Source organism: Papaver somniferum, chromosome 9, assembly GCF_003573695.1.
Source record: "Papaver somniferum cultivar HN1 chromosome 9, ASM357369v1, whole genome shotgun sequence".
NCBI lineage: Eukaryota > Viridiplantae > Streptophyta > Magnoliopsida > Ranunculales > Papaveraceae > Papaver > Papaver somniferum.
Genome location: NC_039366.1, coordinates 187631027 through 187649926, shown reverse-complemented (window position 1 = coordinate 187649926; position 18900 = coordinate 187631027). Strand labels below are relative to the sequence as shown.

Sequence of the window (18900 nt, the reverse complement as noted above, 5' to 3'; positions counted from 1 at the left end):
ATGAGATAATGAAATGAAAACCAGTTTTGAGATATTGTCAAACGACTGTAACTCTCTCAACACAGAAAAACATCAATTACTTTACTACATATAAAGAGTTCTAATTAGAACAACCGGTCCGTGGAGTGGTACATTATTGTCATGTCCGTGTCGCAGCGAGTGAAAAAAAACAAAGGAAAAGAACAATTCACCTTAATTATTCATTTATCCAACTAAAAGAAGCTGCCAGTTGGTTTACAAAACCAACTTGTGGATGCAAGACTGAGTAAACACTAATCAGTACGTAGTGTAGGGGCGAGGAATGGAATTATTAGTCAGCTGCTAGAACGTCAGAAAGAGATGTGATTAATGGAGAGATAGTGTAAATTAAGAGCAGGAACTTGGCGTGGAGTTGGTGTATCCATTCCATGCTCGTGTCCTATCAGGGATTACAAGATCAAGTAGCCATGTGAATTAAGGCCCCTCAAAACATCTTCTCTATAGCTTTGTTATTCAATCTTTATTTGGTGCATGAATTAATGCATGGCTGTGATCGTGAACACCTACACGATTGATTGTGGCTTTAGTTACAGATTTTTTGAATCTGATATGATCCACCAGTGTGAAACATCCAGATGAAATGATGCATGAAATCACTAGCTAAACTAAAAGATAACAAACTCCACCGTAACCAAAAATATTGATTGCAGAACATAACGCCATTAGTCGTTGTCATCGGTATAATATAATATAGACCAAATAAAAAATGATAATATCTCTTTCCAGAGACGAACAAACTAATTAAGTTTTTGCGATATGCAAAAGTTACTAGTATAACTGCTAACCAAAAACAAACCGGTGCATATAGAAAGAAAAAGAAAAACAAGAAGAATACAATAAAAGAAAGAACTAAAGCTATTAGTCCTGATGTACGTGGCTTCATAATTAAGCAACTAACCAATTACGAGAATAGTAATAAGCTAGCTAGGCAGTGGTAGGGATTGGAGATGGTTATCTGTCAATAATTTTCTATTACTTATCCAGCACGATCAATCAGCATTTGGGAAGGTAAGTATCCGTAGTTATCCTCCATCCCCACCTTATTTAATTAACGATGAAACATAATCTTTATCTTTCCTAATGAAAAGTACACGGCTAATGACCATATTACGTTCTTCAGGCCAGGAGGCCCGGGACTCATTGTAAGTTGGGGCTGGTGCAAAAATAGGAAAGTTGTGGTCATAGTGCTTGATCACCCACCCGTACGTGAGTTAGTTACAGCCGGTGAATCTGCCTCGTCAGATTTGGGATTCATATTGAACGGCTAAGAGTGGGTTTGTTTATTTCAACGGAGGAAAATGAGGAGTAGTCCCACTGGAATCGCGTACATAACAGTGACGTTTCCTCGATTGTCAAGGGAAGATTCTTTGAATTTTCAGCTGGGGCCCATTCTAGATTCTATATGTACGTATTTCAGAACATTGATATTTTCACCAAATAAAGAAGAAGAAAGAAAACAGAAGTAAATTTAAAAAATGAGTACTGATATCAGGCGTGATAGAAAAGCATTATGAGCAAGTTGATTTCATAGCTTCGCTCGTACAACTTTCATTTTGGACCGTTAATTTTCATTTTCTGTATGCTCCCCATGAGATATTTTTATACTGGTTTCGTCCACACGTAGAAGTTTATTCCACCCACAAGGCCATGATGTAAAGAACATGAGTTATTTTCTTTTTATTTTATTTTTTTGGTATAACAGCTTGGGTAAGATTTTAATCCAAAACTATATTTAATTTGATTTTATTTTAGGTGTCTATACTCCCACATTTTATGGTTTTTCAGACATACGACCCGTTTTTAAGATATTAAAAAGGGATGCCATCCGTCCGACCTCTTAATTCGGTAGCATTGGTAATGGGTACGAATCTACCGGGAAAAACACCAAAATCCATTGAAGATAATATGGACAGTCCTTTGTTTTGTATGGGATTTGAATAAACCTAATTAGCAATCATTTATTTTTGTTGCCAAATGTTAACCTCAGGCATTTTGCTTCACTGGAATTAATTTGAGAAAAACGTTTTTTATTTTTTATTTGAAGCACGAGACAAAGCTTTCACCAATAGAACAAAAATGTCGTTCTACTAAAATTGCACATATTTTTTATAAAAGACATTTAATAACAGCAGAAGAAACTAAACTAAACACTCCCGTACTGCCGTGTAAAAGAACAAATAACCAAAGAACACCTCGCCGTTCCTTGATCAGGTTACATAAGAAGCGAGTGTAGCCAGGTACGGATTGCGGGAAAGATCTTACTCACCGCGCACGTGTCAAGGCATTGTGTACAAGGACAACTAAATGAAAACTATGCAACCTTCTCTCTGAGCACCGTTCATATCAACATCAATGCCTCAAGTCACGTGTGACTAAATTTGAAAATGGTACATTCAACGAATCCACAGTGCAACTTGGTACTCTAAATAAACCATGGTCAACCGAACTCCACAGCAGTGAATGAGCTTGAAACAAGAAAAATGAAGCTGCACACAACCAAAAAAATTAAAAAAAGGCAGCTACGCATCATATTAGGTTGCTAATGGGTACCATTTTGCTTGGGATATATCAGTTTACATATACGACAAAAAACAATTATCTTTGGGCTGGGATACTCCAAACAAGGTACGATTTTTTGGGGATGGGGATCCTGGTTTTTTTGGGATCATCGTTCTATTAATTCACCTACCCTATAGTTATAAGGGATGTCCTAAAGCATTGAAATGACTAACCTATTCTTAACCTAATTTAATTTAAAACCAACCCAATAACCACATATATATATATATATATATATATATAACCACCACCTCCTCTCACCATCGCCGATTACCACCACCACCACCTCCGATTATCACCACCACCAACCACCGATTACCACTACCACCTCCGATTACCACGACCACCAACCACCACCACTATATATATATATATAGCTTAATTTAAAACATTAACAAAGATATTCTCACAAATCCATTACTTGTCATTCGTTTTTGGTTGAATAAATGAGAAGTAATCATTAAAATGAGTTGAAAATGGAAGTTGCAGAGAGGTTTAATGAAGGGTTTTTTTTTCAGAGAAAAGTTCGGTTATCACGAATTAATTTTTTCTTAACTGAACTCAGAGTTCGGTTGATTCGCAAAAAATACTTTTAACCGAACTCCTTGTATTAGAACAACACAAGTCCATAAGTTCGGTTCCTTCGCAAAATAAGGATATCAACGAACTTTAGTTTACGAAAATAATGTGAAGTCCACAAGTTCGGTTCGTTCGCAAAAATATTAAGTTTTCTTTGTAACCGAACTCTACCTTTGAAACTTCGTAACCGAACTCTACCTAATTCGCCAAGAAATAAATTTCGTAGTAACCGAACGTTTGCCTAATTGCATATATGCATATATAAGCCCAGTTCGGTTGATTCGCAAAATATGTTGAAGTTTGCGAACCAACCGAACTTCTAACACTAGGTTACTTTTAACCTGCAGTTCGGTTGGAAACTTGGTTGCGTTGAAGTTTGCGAACTAACCGAACACACAAGATGTACCCAAATAAATTGTTAAGTTCAAAGTTCGGTTACCTACCATTTTATCCTAGGTAACCGAACATTACATTGTACGACCAAAACCTCCTTTAGCGAGCGAGTTCGGTAACCTGCGTGTTTGGAAAACGTAACCGAACTACACTTTCAGGTGTGTTCGGTTACATGTTCTTGACATATGGTAACCGAACTGGCCCGCATGTCTACATAAAAATTTTCATTTTTTTTTGAAAGTTTGGAGCAATTCAACCAACATTATCTAAGTTTGAAGCCTACCTGGGTACCCAAATACCCTTCCTCCGATTGTGATTGGTAAAATCCATCGTTTTTCATGTTTTCCTTCTTCATCTTCTCTAACTTTACTCTCTCAATAATTCTACTTCTTTAAAAAAACATCTGATTTTTTAATTTCACTAATTATCTTTAACTTAATCATCTCACTAATCATTACACTAACTATTATTAACACAAACTAATCATCACACAAAATTAATCAGGAGGGTAATTTAGGTATTAATATAAATATCTAGATAAGGGGTGACCTAGATTTACTTCTAATGTCTTTACCCAAAATTGATTCCCCAAAAAAAAAAATCATGGTCCCAAAAAATCGTTCCAAACAAAAGGGTACCCCATTAGCAACCTTGCGCATCTTAGTTCATGAACATTCGTAGGAAGCTTCACCTTTTGAACTCACCGATTGAAAACATGACAAATGGGCTTATTACACAAAAAGTTGTGTAAAACTTCACGAGTAAAGAGTGAATTTTTCCTTTTTCTTTTTTTGGCAAAGAGGAGAATAGAAGTCCAAATATAACCACATGTGGCAATCTAAAAGTGACCCCCATTAATCGGCGGTAGGGACCTAAACCAAAAAACACGGCTCTATGAATTTCTATTATTTTTTTCTATTTACTTTTTTTTTTCTTAATTTACGCGTGTCAGATCTAGAAATGTTAAAATTAGAGTTCCCCCAACCGTCTATACAGAAAATTCGGGTACTTTACTAAATAGTAACACCTCAGTGGCAAATCACTTGGAGGCCCAAAACCATAGTTCCAACCCGACTGACCCGTAATTTTTCTTTTCGTATACCAAAGAGAAACACTAATACATACAGTGCCTCTATATACATACGGTAGTACGGTACTAATTTGGTATGATTCTTCATATTCTTAAGAAAAAATAAAAAAATCATTTTTTTTTCTTTTCTTTTGGAACTACGTAATGAAATTTTCAGTATAAATAGAAAGAAGAAAGAACTCTCTCTCTGTCTTTCATTAACCAGAAACTGTGAGTGTCTCTGTGTGCGTCAGATTGTTTGTTAAAGCTTATTATTAAGTTCTTTAGATCTCATCGGAAGTATCGACGGAATCCGGTGAGTCTTTCATTTTGCTTTTGCATTTTTTATTTGCACTTGGGAAATGGCGTAAAGTTCTCGAATTGAGTTATTTTTTATCGATTAAGTTTTCGAGACTGATGGTAATGATGATGATTATGGTGTAAAATTTAATGTTTTTATGGTAATTGCTATACTATCTGAAATGTGAGTGCTGTTGAAATCTGAGAATGAGTTTTTGGAGTTTTTTTTTTTCCCTGGTTGATTTATCTTGAAAATGAAGAATGTATCTAGTCGGTTTATAGGTACCAATGAAGTGATTGAAAAGGTAATTGGAATTTGACTTATTTGTTTCTCCTTTCTTTTCTGCAGGTTTTGAGTGAATTTGAAGAAAGTGAGTTTGCATCTTCTTCTTTGGATCCGAATCAAAAGAAAAAGAAACTTTAATTTATCAAACGCTTTTTCATTTTTCCAACTCATCTTTCTGTATTGTCTCGTTGAACGTTGATTCTACTTTCATTTCGAAAATGGAAGTAACGATTGGTGGAACATGTATGTATTGGTCGCAACATTTACCATCACAATCTCCGTCTTCTTCTAGTTCTTCTTCTCATACATCATTTGCTTCCGCGATTTCATCTACTTCTTCGACGCATAGGAGGAATCGGAAACCTCCGGCAGCTTGTCGAATTGTTCATAGTCCTCAATCTTCTTCCTTCTCACGGAGAACATCTACTAATAAGCTTTCGAGAACTCAATCGTTCGAGACTCAGAAACCGAGAGGCAGCAATCTTAGAAGATCTGTTAGTAATTCGGATGAATTCTTTGATGATGGATTTACTAGAGAGATTCAAGAATTGGCTCTTAAATTGAATATAGTGGGTGATAATGAAGATGCAAAGTTGGGCAGAGACAATTCTTCGGATTCCAGAGATATCAAAGGTGAAAGCAGTTGTTACACTACTTATAATAGCTTTGATGAAGAACTTGCAAAGATGGGTGAGACTATTAATAATCTTGTTCAGAATAGCAGGCCATTTCCACCTGTGAGTATGAATTGTGTGGATTCTACTTCGTTAATTGGAATTGGCCCTAATCCAATCGGTTGGGCAGGAGGTTTAAACTATATGAGTCTTGCCAACATTGAGATGAAGGCGAGCAGTGTTGATATTCCTTTGTCTCTTAGGATTTTAAGGAGAAAGAATCAATGGAAAAAAGGCTTTAGAGAAGCTGGGGAGTCGGCTTGTTGCTCTATGAAGAAAGCATTCTCTTCGATGGTGTTTATACTTCGAGAACTTCATAGTTACACATTACAGATGAGAGAGTTGTTATACTATGAGGATCTTCAAGGCATTCTAGCTCGAGTGCATAAGGAAATGCATGCGTCATTTGTTTGGTTGTTTCAACAGATCTTTTCGCACACACCAACCCTCATGGTTTCTGTTATGATCCTTATGGCAAATTTTACAGTACATTCAATGTCACAAAATGCAGCAATTGCAGCTTATCCTAGTTTGGAGTCTTACTCAGCAATCACAGAGATGGTATCCACTGTAATAGAAGATCAAAATCAGCCTCAGGATCAGCATCAGCAGGACGAGTCAGCATTAGATACGTCTTCAAGTGGGAAGACTACTTTTCTTGGAGGAAATAAAGGTGGTGGTGGTAATGTTAGATCAGTTACAGGTAGTGGGACCGATGGTGGTGATGGGGGATTCCATGGGTTCTCATCAATTACTCACCACAACATTGCTCCTGATGAGATTTCAAAGATGACGTCTCTTGGGAATCCGTCGACTTCATCAACAGATCAAGAGGCAGATTGGTTGGAATCAGATATAAATCAAGAAGGGTTGAGAGAGGATGAGGTGACGCTGTGGAGTTCAGTAGTTAAAGAAGCTTCTCAAATGCAAGAGCAGTCTAGGGATTCTATTCTTGATCACGAGACTATGCGAAGTTTTGTGTCGCCAGTGAAGGTTGAAATCGATTCCGATTTAACCAACGACAAGTTATTCAAAACAGAGCTTATTTACCAGCAAGCTCTTTTACAAGAGCCTCACAATGCCCTTCTCCTTGCAAATTATGCTAAATTCCTGCACCTCGTCGTCCATAACCATGACAGGTAATTTATTTTTACCCCCTTAAAATTGTAGACTTGATGAAATTTAGGATCAAAGTTGCTAGTTTCAACTTTCAAATATAATTAGGTAGTGGTTGATATCATTTAGAGAATGAAAATATGAACAAACATAAAAACAAAACTCTCTTTTTTGATTGTTCCCTCTCATTTTCGTTCCCCTAATTAATTATTTTCTAAGAAGGGTAATTGATGAAGAAATTCCCATGTTGATGTTTGTCGCGTTTCTTGGATTTGGAAATTGAATGATAAGTTAGGGTGGCAAAAAAAATATCTTAGGAATTGCAAGTACATCTCCATGAATTCACCACGCGATTATGCACGTTATTGTGTAGGCTTGGGTCATTGTCATGGATGATGGACCTGAATGTGTGGTCTCACCTTGGAATCTAGTTAAATGCATTTGTTGTTTTTATACTGAAGATCTTGCTAATCTCCTTCCTTGTGTATGTGGTGGAAACAGAGCCGAGGAGTATTTCAAGAGAGCAGCGGATATAGAGCCAGTAGATGCAGAATTGTTAAGTCATTATGCGACTTTCTTGTGGACAGTAAAGAAGGATATTGGGGCAGCCGAGGAAAGATATTTGGAGGCAATTGAGGCAGACCCGGGCAATATGTTCCATGCAAGTTCCTACGCTAATTTTTTGTGGAATACAGGTGGTGAGGACACTTGCTTCCCCCTCGGATCTCTCAACGAAAATGAAGATTGAAAATTGCAAAATACATAAAAGAAGTAAACTATTATAATAATAAATTTCCTATATGATTAGGGTATAATGGTATGGATAATAATCTTACCTCCCCCACCCCATTAGTTTCTCAGCTCTCCATTCTATTGGGAGGGAGAGAACTTAAGGGATTCAGAAGGAATGGAGATGTGGAGATGAGGACTGGAGAGAGGTGGTGTGATGACAAGTTTGTCATTTGTGAGTCAAGTAGGCTCAAGCTCGATGTAACTACAATTTTTCTGTTTTACTTATCAGTTACCTCTGCAGAATGAGCCATTGTATAATAGAAAAGAAAATTTACAATAAAAAAAAGCTCATAATTTTGCTGCACATATATATTCTTAGTGAAATTCTCATAACTTCGCTGCACATATCTATTCTTAATGAAATTTCAAAGGAGATTAACAGATTTTCGGACATCCAGGAACACGTTAATGTGGATCAAAGTTACCAACTTACTAATACGGGCATTCAATCAAAGAATCATTCATGTTTGCATCTTCTGTAATCTGTTGAATGGAGGCGAAAAGAGTAAGACTGGCTGTCAGGGAGAGCACCAAATGGACGTAGTTATTTCCAATCATTCTGTTGCTTGGCTAAAACGAGCAACTTTACTGCCGAATCAAAAAAACTGAGGAAACACAATAAATACACAATGTTTATACACCGTCCATGGCCTCTCATCACGTGTCTGCTTGCTTCGCAAAATTCTTCATTTTATCAAGTAAAACGGTGACACGTATAACTTGATCGCCACGTACGTGTAACACGAAAGCTAGCACTTATTTATATCTTCCATTAGGTTGCATGTGCTGCATGTTTCGTCTAGAATTTTGTAACATCATCATCTTATCTCTTGATATCGCCTGCGATATGTCTGAACCTTCTTATTAAAGTGTAGCTAAACTTGGACTCATTGTAAGCTGTAAGGATCAGATTTTAAACCCATCCCACCGTGGGACTTGAAAATATCTACATTGTTACGATTTTATCTAAACAAATGAGCCAGGTTGGTCTTGTCGCTTGGACGTTGGGCATTTTTTATTCGGGACAATGGTTCTCTTGTGAGCAGACGAGTTCAAGACATATATTTACTTCTTTAATCCTGTTATTCACGCACGTTATAGTTCAAATGAGAATGCATTTTCCATCTGATCCGCCAGTGTATCAACGATCATCTTCTCCCTCGTAGTAAGTTTTAGTAAACAAAGCCATTTCCGTATTTCGCATATACATCATGGCACTACCATAAACAATGCATTAACAGTGTCTAAGGTATGGTTCATGTAAACCATGCGCATGCACCATGGGGTGACGATCAGTAATATCTATCTGTAATGGGAGCTGGAAAGGCCGGGCAGAAAATGCCGCCGCATACACGTGAAGGCAGATGGGTAGGTACGGATGGGGGGATAATTATTCTGAAACAATCTCCATCCCGCTCCCCATACCTCCTATCGTATACCAACACATACACACACAGTTGTAAATTTAGAAAACAAGAACTACTTATCTCCATAATTGAAAACAAAAGTGAAGGAAAGAAACAAAAGTAAGAAAACACTCTATGCATGATAGAAAATATGTATTATTATTGACAAGTTGATTGATTCATCAGTCGCATGCATAATTTTACATCTTTCTTTGTTTCTCGCATTGTTTATGAAGTAACTAAAGATATTTTTACAACATTCTTATAGTGTTCTTGTTGTCTCATTATAGCAACTAGTTAAACAATGTCTGTATAATTTAACTAGTCAAGAATCTCAAGATAGATCGATATAAATGAAGATGTAGACATTAACGATGAAGTATTGAACGATGCCAGATTCCTTAGAGCCTCATAATATCACATCAATATAAAGTTTACCTCTTATCATATTATCATGTTATCGTCTTCGTCAGGTGTTTAAAATTTTAAGACAAGAAAATTAAATTAATATTAACTAAGGATTTGATCTGATAAACAATGATCCCTAGTTAATTAGATTATCAGTTTATCAGTCATAAGCTATCTTAAAATTTAGTTTTATACTAAACCTGTGATCTCTAGTCTTAATCACAAGATTAGATTCTTTCTTAATTGGAACTGCAAGCTGATGAAATGAGGGTCTCTTTCTGCTGGGTCCAAACTAACCTTATCGCCTGCCTGCCTGCCAACCAGAGCCATGTTGCAGAAAGTTGAGCCATCAATCAATTTAACTTCACCGTGATGACGATTGACACTTGAAAGGTTTGTGAGGTCCGTTGAATCAATCTAATTTAACGTGTCTAGTTATTTCTAGTTTGAGTGAAATAAAATCAAGCAAAGTAGTGAACATCAATACGGAGTCATATTAATATTAAATTAAATGACAAAAGAAAGTTATACAGAATAATGATATTTGTTTTCCTAATAAAAATGACACTAAACCTAGAAATCAGTCTAGCTCTGTCTCGCATTTATAATTTTTTCTTTTTAATATATGTAAAATAAATTATTAAAAAACATTTAAAAAATAAGTAAAATATTCGGCCTACTATTTACTTATTTTTACTAAGAAAGGTTACATTACGAGACTACGAGTTATTAATAAATCTCTCTAAATATGAGTCAAGCTCTAAAAACAATTCGCAAAGAAGAAACTTTGAGTCAAGCTTGTCTTGATAAATCTCTCTAAATATGATTCAAGCAATGGATGTTCATAAAATCTTTAATAATCTTGGCTAAGGATAATTTACTGTTCATGAATAACAATGATATTTATTGTCTATGGCTAATGTCTCAAGAAGCTCACCAACTGTTTTACAAAAATGTTTAGCTTGGCTACAACTCTCATAGATACTTCTAAGACGTATATATTTCACAAAATCTCTTGACCTTGTGGATCATGGTTTAAGTATTGAGTGTTATTGAACACCACTTGTGCTTGTTAGTTTAATAGGCATACTTGCCAACATGAACCATCATTGTGCATGGTTTCAGAAACCTGGACCGTGGTGCATATTCTTCTATATAATTTCAAGACAGACATCTCACACGCTTACATGAATTCCTAATAAGAATTTCATTTGAACTGAGAAAGTGTTTACTTGAATTCCAAACAACTAGCTTCAATTCATAGCTACCTGAAGCCTTAAAAATCTATAAATAGAGAGACTCTTGCAACATGATTTTTAAATCCCTAGCACTCATGTGTCCTAGTTTCAAAGATAGAGTCGTCTTCTAGAACCTAGGTTCTTTTGAACTGTATTCTAGGTAACGACTTTGAAGACTTCATTTAAGGATTCGTGAAGCACGGTCAGACTATCTTTTACCAGATTGCTCTTGTATCCGAATTTTGTTCTTATTTATCTTTATAGGTTTTAAGTTATCTCATATCAGGAACGAGATAGATATAACTCACAAAGTTATCTTCGTTCTTAGACTTTGTGATTCCTCAAGATATATATCTAAACTCTTATTTGATTTGTCTGGACTGTTCTTGAGAGGTAGTTAATCCAGGCTTCTCAGCTAACTAAGGGTAAGTGTTCCGGGATTCGTGAGGTTCGCTGGACTTTGTCTACTGCAAACAAATTTCCAAACCTAAATTGTAAAATCAAAAGGGAAATCAGTTAGGCTTATTTGTTAGAGGCAAATTGGTATAAAAGTCTTCATTGAGGTTGAAGCAACTCTTAAGCTGTAAAGGACGTCGACTAAGGGAATGAAGTGCATAAATCTTGCGAGCTTCAACAAGCATAAAGAACACGACTGCAATTGCATTGCTTGGAGGGTTAATTCGGTATCAACTACGTTCCAGTCCGAAGTCTAATAGTACGACAGTGTCTGTAGCGGCTTAATACAGTTTGGTGTTAAAAGCTGGATGAGTTCCTGGGGCTTTTCTGCAGGTGAAGTTTCCTCGTTAACAAAATTTTTGGTGTCTTATGTTTTTTGTTTTATATTCACTATCACAATGTGGATTAGTCTTGTTCAAAAATCGTTCGATCTCTAAGGCATTATCTTTAAGTTTAGCCTCGAGTGAATCTCTAAGATCAATCTAGTCATATCCAAAAATTGTGATGGACTTATCTACTTGAATTGGCTTTACATACAACCTGTAATATTTCAATTATAAAGATAAACAATATGATGTGGAAAAGAAATAACACAGACATCATAAATTTTGTTAACGAGGAAACCGCAAATGCATAAAAACCCCGGGTCCTAATCCATATTTGAACGCCAAACTGTATTAAGCGCTACAGAATCTAGCATACTATCAGAACTTCGGACTGGAACGTAGTTTGGACCGAATCTACGTCACAACAATTCAGTTACAGTCGCGCTCCTCACGTCTCTTGAATCCCAGCAGGACTCCGCACAGTTGATTCCCTTAACTGACGTCCTTTACATCCTAAAATTTGATTCAACTCAAATGAAGACTTTAAACCAATCTTCCTCCCACAAATAAGCCTATATATGATTTCCGTTTTAATCAAAGATCAAGGTGAGGTAGGAAATCGATTGCAATAGATAAAGTCTAGCAAACATCAAAATTCGGTTTTATGACTCCCGGAGAGCATCCTAAATTATTTTCACCTCACAAGTAGATACTTATGGAATGACAAAGTCTGAGACGAAGAAGCTTTGTGATTTCTATCTATCTTGTTTGTTGGAGCTAAAGGCTCAACAATCAAAACAAGATCAAGATACACAAACTATCGAGATAAAGATAGTTGGACCTAGCTTCACGAATCTAGGTGAAGTTTTTTTAGTCGCTAAACCTAAAAAGATTTAAAGGAGTGGATGACTCTTGTTTACAACTAAGACACACAAGAATAGTGATAGAGATTCAAAGATCCCAATTGTTTGAGGTTCTCCTTAAATAGACTTTCAAGATCAAGGTTTCTTTAGATTTAAGCTAAGGTAGCTTTGGAATCAAGCAATCAATAATCACCGTTAGATGAAAACTTAACTTGAGATTAACATAACAAAATATACACTCTGGTTAGGATTAACCATAACCGAACCATGTACAATGACTTGTTCATGAAAGGTTAGACGAAACTAGCTAGTCGAACGATAAGTTTAACCATTTTCATATAACACTTGAAGACTTTAACCTTGAGTCACAAATGTGATCAGACATGTCTAGATAGTGTTTTCAGAGAGTTTTTCAAATTTCAATTATCTCATAGAAATAATTGCGATGCATATGAACATATTTGACAGGGTAAGTACGTGTACTTTACCTATTTGTGAGTATTTTTGTCATGGTATGTGTACCGAGTATTTATACCGTTAAGAAAAAAACGGGTCCAGGAATCCACAAATCTTTTATGGTTTGCATACTGGCTATGCGTTACTTTTCGGTTTAGAAACCAACATATATTTTCCGGTTTGCATACTAGGTATGCATACCTTCCTGGTTCACGAGTTAACAAACTTTTTATGGTATGGATACTGGGAATGCATACCAAAAAGTCGTTGCCAAACTATAGCTACGTTGATACGTGTATTGGGTACATGTACTACGGATCCGGAATTATAACAATTCTCCCAGTTTGTGAACTGGTATGCATACTGCCATGTATCCAGATTTACAGTAGTTCTATATATCTAGTAATCGATTTAAAATATTTCCGAATAACATCAATGACACATATAACTGTTCTAGGATATTTTCAATAGATTAAATCTTGAATCATAATTAGGTCATAAATAATAAATTGTTCTTAACCAAATTCATCAAGTATGAACAAATGTTCTTAAGTTTAGCATAGTTCGAGAACGATTATCAAGATAAACTTGACTCGAAATTTCTGTTATGCATGTACTATCTAGTTTAGTCATGCAACAATGTTTCATAGATCAAAAGGTGAAAATTTGAGAAATATGTGGTTCAGTGTTCACTTATCTTTTGTTAATAAAGTTTTCTAAAAGCTTTGGTTAATCTTCTCCTTCAAACGGTAGAACGCAGTGATGTCTGGTATTCAACTACACACTTTTATCCTATTCCGAGACTTCACTAAATGTAGACTAGAAATCAAGATATACTTTTGCTCAAATAAAATTGACAACAAGCTTGAATAACAACACTTGTGAGTTCGACCGAGCAATGCTCTAACACTCTTTGTTCTTCGTCCCCAAATCAACCCCGCAGAAAAATCGACCCCCAAATCAAATCAGTTTTCATGATTATCATCAATTGAGATCTTTCAACCCAACCCCAATTCAATTATTAGGGTTCCAATTGAAATCTCAGTTACACTCTAACCTAAATCTTTCAACCCAACCCCAATTCAATTATTAAGGTTTCAATTGAAATCTCAGTTACACTCTAACCTAACTTTGTATCAAATTCAATTTCACAGTCAAATTATGTAATTAGCATCTTAATTGGTTCCTCTAAACAATTGATAACAAAAGTTTACACTACTTCGATCTTTTCATCAAAAAACTTAGTGTATCACCTTTAACTGTTTGTGAAAAAATTGAAATTATATTAGATATGAAGATTTCTTCCATCATTCTTGCTACCTTGACCACATCCTAATTGGATCTTCTAACAATCGGTAAGGAATCACTACACTACTTTCTTTATATTTGTTACATATTATGAATATCTACACTATTTTCTTTATATTTGTTGCATATTATTAATATCCTATTGACAGTTAAATACAAGATTGTATCAAAATGTGCATAGAAAATGACACAACTTTTGTATAACAAGAAAGTATAACAAACTTTTCTGTTCAGTTGTGAAAGCCCAGTTAAACTGATTGGAAAGTTAACTCTAGAACTGTGAGTAAGTGGTCGGGATATATAGTATGATTAGTCGTAGCTGTAAAGATATGGGGATTAAACTCATCTTACATTACTGTTATACTCTGTCAGCTAAATCACAACATTCCTGACTTATGCGAGAGAGATAAAAATAAATTAAGACAGATAAATGGGAAAAATAGATCTGTTTATTGTCTACTACACAGTATTATCTTCCGCTTCTTAGGTTGCAACCTTACCTTCTTTCCCTTTTCACATATTTGATATGATTTTGAGAGAGAGTGGTAGTAGTAAATTGAAATGTCATAATTTTGATGAATGATGTTGACAGAGAGTAATTGCATTGAAATGTCATAATTTTGACGAATCACTAATATGACTTTTAGTGGTTTTCGAACTAATGTCTATATATACAGGCTTGGGAATGTGAACTAGGTTATTAAAGGGAATGGCCGACCTGAAAGCAGAGAAAGCTTTTTGATATTTTCTTTTACATGCATCGAGTCAGTATCTAGAGTAAATATAATTTATAACATGTGCTGGAGAAATATAGGTTCAGTCAGTTTCTGAAGTAAGTAGAACTTATAAAGTAATGTTATTGGTTGTGAATGAAAAGTAAATTAGAGTTTTTTTTTTATGATCTTTAATATATTCAATCTAGCTTCATATGAACTTAAGTTTACTAGTGATTTTGTTCCTAAGTTTGATAGATTAATTCAATTTTTTACTAATTAATTAGTGATAGGTATTCAGGAAAAACCTGCTCACTAATTCAATCAGCGGCTAGAAACTTTTTTTCTCTTGAAGTCATATAAAAAATTAGTTCTTTTTATCCACTGAAGATTAGGATAACTACAAAAATGTTGCAGTGCTTGTACACCTTGTCGTGACTTTACTTTATCTTCAATTGAGATTTTGGTTTATCAACACATTCTGAAATTTTGTCTGCTTACAAAGCTTGATGTAATTATGTACTTAAAGAAGCGAAACACAAGTTGGAACTTGGAATTCGGGGTAAGCATTGAGTTTGTTATTTTTGATTTCCTTCGTTCCCTTTTCGAATATAAAGGTATTAGATCTAGTTATATGTAAAAGAGAAGTCAAATTTGCACAGTAAGTGATATGATGAACTTTTGAGATTTGAGTACTCATATAGTTTGAAATCACTAAAGAATGTGATACTTAGTTCGTACATGCTCAAGCCGATACTTATAATGCTGATGCACATAATTTAGTAATGTTTTTGTTGTGCAAGAAAGTCATACTTTGTTCTCTCAAGTCGATGTTCACTAAGCTGCAAGGTAGTTTAGTAATGTTGTTGTGCATAATTTAGTAAGATATTGTTGTTAAGTAAGATGCACATAAATTTAATTTTCTTGATATATGTATTCACGCGACTACTTTAAATTTGATATAATTAAGGGACAAACACATTAGGGTTCTCTGTTTTTCAAACCCAATCCAAAGCGATCAGATAACATTCACTTTCTTTCTCAGACTCAAGCCAAGAAATTTCATCTGCTGGAAAGAAGAAACATTCATCTCTTACTCACAAATCTAACGGAAGAAGAAGAATAATTTGTAATTTGAACTTGATTTGGAACTAGAGAAACTAATTGGATACTGATGGTTATGTATTCTTCTTTATCAATCCTAGATAATTAGGTTAGTGGTGCAATTATGTATGAGTTTCAGAGTTAGTGGTAATGTATTAGTAATGCATGTGAAAAACTCATTTTCTGTAAATGAATGGAATTGACTAAAAAATTATTAATCGAAAAAATTCAATGTATTTTATTTTTAACCGAATGACAGGTGCATCGCGCGTGCGTCTAGACTAGTCTTTATAATAGGAATAACACAAGTAATAATAATAAATCTAGATAGTTTCCTTACCAATTGTGGTAAAAAAATAAGACCCTTTCTTATTGAATTTGTATCTTGAAAGACAGATTGCAAGTTTCATAGTTGTTGTAATTCATATCCTGCTTAATTATGATACAACTAGATTGATCTTGGATATTGATTTTTGAGATCGTCCGAGAACACTTTCACACAATCAGGTACACAAACATTTGGTTTATCCATATTGATTGTGGAAGAGAAAGAGAAAAACTCCACATACATATTATTCAAGGGTATTTGTTTTATATCTACTTGCAATTGTATTGGGTATTGTCCATATAAGGTACCGAACAAAAAAGTTGGCGGTGTACTTTCTACCCTTTTCAATTGGCATCAGAGTAGGCAAACACCGTTATCCCTAGCAAGTCTGTATTTGTGGTGATATGAAATATATGGAAAATAATTCAATCTATATTAACGTACCACCATCCTTCGATGAAACAAATTACTTATGGTGGGAAATAGTGATGTGTTCCTTCTTGAAAGCTCGTGACTTCCAAACTTGGATTATTGTAGTCAAGTGCCATACTCCTCCAATAGTCACCGTGAATAACAGAACTACTCTGAAGAATATAGATGAGTATGACACAACTTAAAAAAGTGTTGCAAAGCATAATTATGATGGATTGAATGATATTATCCATGCCATAAGCCAAGATATTCAACATCACGTGTCTACGTGAACTATGTTGAAGGAATCTTGGCATATATTAGATACCGTACTTGAAAGGAATACCTCAGAAAAGGAAGCAAGGGTTCAAAAACTAACTTCTGACTGGGAAAACCTTCGTATGGCTGATGAAGATTTGTTTGAAGAAGTTAATCACAAGTTGTCTGAATTTTGAATGCTTCTCATGCATTAGGCAGGACTATTCATGAAAGGGATATTGTGAGAAAAATTATGAGATCTTTACCAGCTCGATACGCGTCTAGAAAACATGATATCATAGAAGGAAATGACCTTACAACACTTTCCAGAAGCGGTCTTATTAGTAAGTTAAAGATATTTGATCGTGGACATGACTCTAAGGACGGAAAAAACATTTCTTTCAAAACCTTGAGAAATAATGAAGTACTTAATAAAAGTGAAAGTGTTGGTGCTTCAAAGAAACGTCATGTTGGAGACTACGAACTGTCAGGTGAAGATCTTAATAATTCAGTGTCTCTTATTACAAGACATTTTACAAATATTCTTAGGAAGAGAAATACTTTTTTCAGAGAACCTCCTTCATCATCAAACAAGCCACATAATCGTGTTCCTCCAAAAATAGGAACTCTAACGATAATGATGAGGAGGATATGCCTCAATGTGTTAGAGCACTGCGAACTCGCAAGCGATTCTATCTCAAGCTTGTTTGTAAAATTTAGTTTCCAAAACTATAAGTCTTGCTTTCTAGTCTAATTATAGCTAAGTCTCGGATTAGGATAGAAAGTGTAGTTGAGCTTAGACTTCACGGCTTTCATATATTGAAGACGAAGAACTACTAAGGGGAGCTTTTGGAACTTCATCAACAAAAGGTATGTGGAGACTTGAACTCATCTATCACTCAAAAGTATATCTACTCTATCTCCTATTTGAGACAAAAGTCGTATAGCTATATAGACTTTAATTATGCACATTTTATATTTGGAGCTGAGATTAACTCGCTTACATATTTCTCGAAATATGTATTGGTAAGCTTTCGCTTTAACCAAGTTCATCTTATATTCTTGACGAACGCAAAAAGCTGATCATGTGAAAATCGCCTGGTAACATCTTACATGATTTGTGTGAGACAATCATTTGATGTAGACTTGGAATATTTCGTACTGATCATTCAATCACTTGAAAATTGCTTTGAAGATAATAGTTTGTGTGAGACAGCTATTCCCATCATCCGAGAATGTTTCAATGGTTGAAATGAGAGTTTAGAACAATTGGATTTAAGCATAGTATGCGTAGTTGAATATATGTAATCCATGTACGGGAATCATAGTATGCATACCCGTATGCGTACTGGTTGGTTTGAGAAAGTCCATGAACCTTGTACACATACCGGTACGCGTACTGGCGTAAGGTTCAGGTCCGGGAATTTATGCTAAATTTGGAGGTATGCGTACCTGTTCGCATACTGACGAATCCAAACATAGTCCGGCCACTAAGGTATGCGTACCCGTTTGCATAACTAAGTGGATAATATTCTAAAATCGGGTTGTTCATGAACTAATACATTTATATAATAAGGAATGCAATCTTTTGCAAACCGTGGCTATAATGATCATGACTTGATTCGAGTGAATCAAAAATCTATTTTGCTTCAATTGTATCTTGTATACTTCTATGAGAATATAAACAATTGAACAACTATAGAACTAGTTTCATTTGATTCATTTGAACTATTAACGGTTAAGATGAATATGGTTGATATGAAAGTGTTCATATGGCTAACTTTGGTTAAATATTGTTGAGCCAACAAGGTGTATATG

General features: G+C 35.1%; 1 protein-coding gene across 1 annotated transcript; it reads left to right on the top strand.

Annotated features, from left to right (window-relative positions):
• Positions 1 to 4810: 4810 nt before the first annotated feature.
• On the top strand, positions 4811 to 8115 carry LOC113309980. Its single transcript, XM_026558514.1, has 3 exons — positions 4811 to 4955; positions 5289 to 7038; positions 7517 to 8115. The coding sequence occupies exons 2-3, from the start codon at positions 5444 to 5446 to the stop codon at positions 7761 to 7763; spliced, it is 1842 nt and encodes a 613-aa protein (XP_026414299.1). The 5' UTR covers positions 4811 to 4955; positions 5289 to 5443; the 3' UTR covers positions 7764 to 8115.
• Positions 8116 to 18900: the final 10785 nt, after the last annotated feature.

Bases quoted from the DNA above. Each gene is read 5' to 3' on its own strand.
- LOC113309980 (XM_026558514.1), top strand. From the start codon at position 5,444: ATGGAAGTAACGATTGGTGGAACATGTATGTATTGGTCGCAACATTTA. The intron at 7,039-7,516 runs GTAATTTATTTT...TGGTGGAAACAG, and splicing joins GTCGTCCATAACCATGACAG to AGCCGAGGAGTATTTCAAGA.